A 6,835-nucleotide genomic window follows, 5' to 3' on the forward strand; every position below is an offset into this window, starting at 1 on the left:
CATTTGTATGAAACAAGTCTTACTGAATACACGAAAGTCATAGTAAGCTTTTACGTCGCTTTTAGCATGATTGCAATAAAATAACATTGGTTGAAAAGACGAAATGTTCACGGTGTGTATCCATATGGGGAATCGAACCATGATTTTAACTACCAGAGTCAGTTGAAGCAAGGATTGTGTGGTGCGGTAGTCACCTCTATTACCCCCCCTTGTTTTTTTACAGGTGGCGCTTTTTAAAGGGAAATAACTCTTCCACTTTATGGTACTTCCGGAAAGTAAACAAGCAGAACGCAAACAATGTTTGGGAAGAAGAAACAGGCTCCTCAGACTCAATCGAGGAAGGGGACAGCGCTAATGAATCAAGTGAATATTAGTTTTATGACTTTATAAACTATTCCCATCGATTTATCTATTCGTTTACATCTGTCTGTCGGTGTGCGTAAATAACAGTGTCGTGTGACAGTGAATCAACCTTATCGTCACCATTTCCTGATTTCTGTAGCTTGAAATCAACGACTCTGAATGTTTATGCAATTTGACATGCCAAGACGATCTGATTCCTAAATGCTTCTCGACATAGTTTGGATGACATACATTTCAAATTTCCGAATTAGATTTTTAATAATTGATAACTAACCCCTGTAATAAACCACATCCTTCAAGTGGCATCATCTTTTTCATTCAATTAAAAATATATTGATGTATAAAATAATAGTGATGAAATTATGTGTTTATAGGAGAATTCAAACTAACAATGCCATTTTGAAGCTAGGATGAAAGGATAGTGATTAGTTAGATACTCACATATATGGGTACCAAACAATTTAAACACATGGGCAACATGGCTATCCATACCCATACTTTTTGGCAGACTTGTACTCAAAATCTGGACGAGCCATACCCAATCGTATCTTAACAAATTGATGACTCAAACTAACAGAACAGATCTATATCCAATGATAGTATATGTGTATGATGTTTGAGCCTCTGAAATGTCATGGTGACCTTGATGTTATTATGGTTATCATGATACATATGAATATATGTATATATATATATGTTGCATTGTGACGTCATGACAAATTGACGTCATAACATAATCCGTTTAACTGTAATCACTTCTCCCTGAAGATAAAAGTGAAACATGTTGGAGAAGATCCGTGTCGTGTGATTATTTCAAAAACTTCTTCTTATATATGTACTACTGTACCCTCGGTATTCTCATCACTTTCTTTATATATATATATATATATATCCTCGAGTCATCTGTTTTCGTTCAACATCTGTTTTCGGTCGGCCGTTTGCATGTTCATTTCTCGCGGTTATTAGCGAGATATTACGTCACCAGACAGGTTATTTTTAGCAGGATGTTGACTGCTTCAGCTCTGACTAACAAAATGCTTCGTGTGAAATTTAGTAAGGTACATGACTGCAAACACATGTAAATGTTACGTTTTAGAACCGAGTTTACTAATGCATAAATTTTCATGTAATCAAAAAGCTATCTCTAAAATATCGTCAGCTCCACCTTTTCAGTATAGCATCGTCTGCTTGTTTATGGTATGACGTATCATTATCGCATGACATATCACGTGGCGTTGCTGTCATAAAAAAAATATATGGAAACTGGATAGGGTCATCTCTTATAACGATTTTCCAAAATACTCATTTAACTTTTGAAACTGCAATGAATATTTCTTTGTCATGGGCCCAGTGTACTCATCCTGCATGCTGTCATTGGGTCCACCTCAAGCTGTGCACCCCCGTATGTGTAGTGAGATCTTCTGATGAGTTTTGGTGCCCTTGTCAGCGCGAACCGGAGGAGTGAAACATGCCTGGACATGTGATGTAACTAGCAAAGTCTTATCATGATTAACTTTGACATGAAATTATTACGACCATAGTTTCTATTACAAATATTCTTTTTGGACTGGATGTTTATTAACTTTATATTATAAAAATATCAGCATAGCACGAATACTGCTATTAGATTTCTGTTTTACGGAGAACCAATGAAGTGAACGAAAACAGATGACGTCACTTCCGCATTCACGATCTTTGCGTAGCGAACTATGAGGCCTGCTTTGCGGGTGAAACACGAGGTTAATCCGTCAGATATTCGAATATCATAAATAAATAACAAACAAACGAGGTAGGTTTGTTTATTATCGATTTATTCATGCATTTTATGTTACGTTGGTCGACAAACCTTACATGACCGAAAACCGATTACACAAGGATATATATATATATATATATATATATATATATATAAGAATTATCTTGTCTTATCATATATACACATAACTCAGAATCAAGAAAATATGTTTGATAATTGCATGTGTGCAGAATTGAGTGTTGTTCAACATCAAACAGATATCTTTCAACAAACTGATTTAAACGCTGCTTCCAAACTTCATAACACTATTGTCATATCAAAGGTGTAGATCTAAAACTGTCTGTTATCCATCTGTCTCATCCTGAATGTAGAAATTCAACAATTCTCTCTATGTTTCTACCAAACGTGTTTCTGACATTGTAAAAAAATTGATTAAGTGAAGAAAATTCACATGTATCAAAATTTATGTGCATGCTACCATGATTGATTGGTTTAATGATTCAAACAGACATGCTTATTTGGAATCCTGTGAGCAGAGCAGCATAAATGATTTGCTTCCATTCTCGATGTTATCGTATATATTTACTATATATTTAATTATGTTGATAGTGTAGTAGCAGTAGTATTAGTTTGGTTATTATGTTCACACAAATAATTTCCAGTTTACACAATTTTGATTCTAAACAACAGAAATGTGTTTACTCTATTGCCAATGGTGAACTTAGCATGTTTAAAGGTTTATAAACTGATAAGACTTAATGTATTCTACTAGTGACCCAATATCAATGTATTGATTTCAATTTGACCAGATGGGGTTTGGTGGTATGGAGGATGACACAATGCATGGAGGAATGGATGATGATGATGATGACTTGGAGGCGGAGCTGGCAGCTCTGACTGGTGGTGAGGTAAAGAAACCAGCAGCCAAGAGGAAAGGTTGGTCATCATCCTGGAGAGAGATGTAGATTTGGTTTAATAATGATTATATGTTTATCACTGTTTATAGGGGGAACTGATATCCTGAACGCCCTGTCTCAGTATCTTTGCAATATATATTTCCTTTGTTTCCTAACATTTGAGAGCTCTCGGCTTCATTTGAAAACAAGATAGTTTGTCATCTACTATTCTGCCATTGTAACTGTCATTCTGCCTACGTAAATAAGGGAACAACAGTCTGGTTTCATTCTGAAGCTTGTTATCTCCCTGGCATGTAATGTGGGGGGATATAGTCAACAGCTTGTCTCTCCGTCCGTAATCATTTTGTTTCTGGAGCATAACTCGAAAACCATTCAATATCTTTCTTCAAGACTTGGTAGATATATCAAGCATGAGCTAAAGTGGTGCCTTTTGCTATTTACAGATTTTTGCCAATTTTATTTTTCTCGGTTTCCATGGAAACGATTCAGACTTAATCTAAAAAGACATCAAGCTGGACTTTAAGTAACTGTCAGCTGATTTGTTCTTTCAAATATGTGGGGGCCGGGGGGATATGTCATCTTCTGATGACTCTTGTTTTGAGAAAGTGGTTGTTGGTATCATTTCACTATTATGTGATTCTTGTGGTGTTAACAACCAGGATGAACATGTCAAGATTTGGTTAGAATTGGTCTTCAGCAACCCATGCTTGTCGTAAGAGACAACTATTGGGATTGAGTGGTCAGGCTCGCTGACTTGGTTGAGACATGTCATCGTATCCCATTTGCATAGATCGATTGTCTGATCTAGACTCGATTATTTACAGGTCCCCGCCATATAGCTGGAATATTGCTGAGTGCGGCTTTAAAGAACAAACAAAGAACCTGATGTTGGGAATTTGTTTCCAGCTCCACTGGACATGTCCGTGATTAACAAAATGGCTGCTGAGAGTATGAGAGACATTGGCAGTGATGAAGAGCTGTCTGACACTGAGGACCCAGACTTGCTGGTGAGTTAGAGGAAACATTTGTGATCAAATAGTTTTAAGAATGGACTCTATAGGTAGATGGATGTAATGGAGGCATTTTGTTTTCTTCAGACACAACCAAAACCAAGGAAAAATGTTTTATTCCACCTATGGACCGGAAAAAATCTTCTCATATTGATGCATGCATTAATCACATTTGTTGTATCTACATGTATTTGATAAAATTTCTTTTAGTTGCATTTTTGAAGTAGGGAAGAACAATTTAGAGAAACTTTATGGATAACAACGTTGATTGCCCATGGTACAAGAACCATGTCTGTACGCTCGGCATTAATGGGTACAACAAGGACTGGTCGGCTCAGAGTCAGTATAATGTGTCTGAGTGGGGTATTCATGCTTCACTGCGGCATGGTATCTCAGTGGGCTAGCACTCTAAAACCAGCTTAAGTATGAGCGAAATATTTTCAAGCATGACGTTATATTATTAAACCCAATTTCACCTCACCTCACCTGTTCAAATGGGTCCTTCCACCACATTCTGAGGTCTAACACCTGCAACAAAGCAGATCCCAGCATTGTATACTAGCCACATAAAGAAACTGTGCATTGTCAAAATATTATCCCAGTTGATAAGTACGATAACAATGTCAAAGGTACATATAAACTTTAATGGAGGGATCATGAGACAATAACAAGTCAGGAGAATTTTAATTGAACCCACTGACGTCACGGAACGTGGCACGTGCATGCATGTTGGATACATGTCACTAATCTCGGAGTTGAAATCCTTATGTGTCTACACAAGTTTGATAAACTTCGATTTTAAATTTTTGTATGCACCGTTTCTTTATGTGCCTAGTATACATGCACCAAGCAGTGGATGATGGAAAATGTCACAAACAATGTGCTCTGTGAACCTTCATTCCCCTGCCCTGGTGGTTCAGTGGGAAAATGCTGGTTTACATTACAATACTCAACATGATTCCCATTAATCCAGTGTGTCTTCAAAGTCACTTCAAACCATTGCAGAGGTGAATATTGTGTTCTAAGGGTAATTGATACACATCTTATCTCATCACCATCTGTATTTTTAAACAAAAATGGGGGAGGTGGGACATAGGGAGCCCAGTTGTCTAAGGTGCCACAAATTTCTGTGCAGGGTTACATCTATTTGGCACTCTAGAAACCTGTAATTGTGGGTTTGAATCTGGTTTTGCCCTGAATATATTTCTAGCCTTGTCAATACCATATCTGACCTGTGGGTTTCACCAACGTGGGAAATGGGATCTTTATCACTCTCAGTGTTCCACCCATGTCAAGCTCACGCTGTCATATAATTGGAATTTGTTTAAAAGGCATGCACATAAGACAAAGAGGAGTCTCTGCCTCAGTCAATCTTCTTATACTGAGTATGAATACTTTCTCACAAAATATATCATAAATTTTCAGTGTATGGATAAAGATAATTGATGAAATTATTAATTTATTATGGTTAAGCAAACTTGAGTTTCTTGTTTGTGAGCAGTTTGCTATATTTGTTTGTGGGGATGAGCGATCAAAAGACAAATTATGTTCAGGTAATCTCCATATGTAATCAAGTTATATGTGATTTTACCTTAATCTTCACCACGTCTGGCAGTCAGGATCCTGAAACTATGTATCTGAAAAGAGACATATAGCTTTTTTGTCTATAAATCTGTAATTGTTTTATTACATAATAAGGAAACAAAATCAGATTGACAATGTCAAATAGTATTAGCCGCAATAGCTTCAGAAGGTTCCAGAGGGGGTGGGGTATTTTACTGTCAAATAGTATTAGCCGCAATAGCTTCAGAAGGTTCCAGAGGGGGTGGGGTATCTTACTGTCAAATAATATTAGCTGCAATAGCTTCATAAGGTTCCAGATGGGTGGGGTATCTTACTGTCAATTAATATTAGCCGCAATAGCTTCAGAAGGTTCCGGAGGGGGTGGGGTATTTTACTGTCAAATAGTATTAGCCGCAATAGCTTCAGAAGGTTCCAGATTTGGTGGGGTATCTTACTGTCAAATAGTATCAGCTGCGATAGCTTCAGAAGGTTCCAGATTTGGTGGGGTATCTTACTGTCAAATAGTATTAGCCACAATAGCTTCAGAAGGTTCCAGATTTGGTGGGGTATCTTACTGCTTAACTCATTAAGTCCGAGAGCCGCGATATATGGGGCAGATTAATCAGCTCCTCACAGCGGGTGACATGTTTATGGGGCAGGTAATTGGCAGTTTCTCACAGCCAGACCCACATATATTCATCAACAGAAAGCACCCTCTTATTGTGTTGTGAGAGAAGCATATGTGTGTTGTACTTTTAAAAGAGATGCTACCTTTAGTGTCAATCAGAAGAAGGATTTAAAGAGTTTTGATAGCAATTGCTAATCATTATCATATGATTATGTCGGCAAGAGAGGGGATTATGATGTTTTTACAGAGGTAAGTGTCTAGTACTCTTCATTGGGAATGGATACTAAAATACTTCTTATGCACATTGATTAAATTAGATGTAATGGTTTAGAGGTTAATGAAGATTATATTTTCTTCAACTTCCTAATAAATAGGAAACAATATACGAAATTTCAAGGACATACAAAGAATTCACACACAATAGAATAGTTTGAATTTACTTTTTAGGTATTATTACGTTGTCATGTTTCATATAATGAAACATAATGGATAAACACAAATAATTATACATCCAAGCTCGAATAGATTAGACATAATTTAACTTACTAATTTAAAGCTTACTGAATTGTAACTAGTTATTCTCCATAATCTAAAGTTG

At 36.7% G+C, this 6,835-nt stretch overlaps 1 protein-coding gene across 1 annotated transcript; it reads left to right on the forward strand.

Annotated features, from left to right (window-relative positions):
- The first annotated feature begins 227 nt into the window (after positions 1–227).
- On the forward strand, positions 228–4,052 carry LOC124269800 (coiled-coil and C2 domain-containing protein 1-like). Its single transcript, XM_046704836.1, has 3 exons — positions 228–363; positions 2,929–3,055; positions 3,943–4,052. Exons 1-3 carry the CDS (start codon positions 298–300, stop codon positions 4,050–4,052), a joined length of 303 nt encoding a protein of 100 aa, XP_046560792.1. The 5' UTR covers positions 228–297.
- Positions 4,053–6,835: the final 2,783 nt, after the last annotated feature.

This window comes from Haliotis rubra, unplaced genomic scaffold (assembly GCF_003918875.1).
Source record: "Haliotis rubra isolate DU_JTF1 unplaced genomic scaffold, ASM391887v1 Scf1476, whole genome shotgun sequence".
NCBI classification, from domain to species: domain Eukaryota; kingdom Metazoa; phylum Mollusca; class Gastropoda; order Lepetellida; family Haliotidae; genus Haliotis; species Haliotis rubra.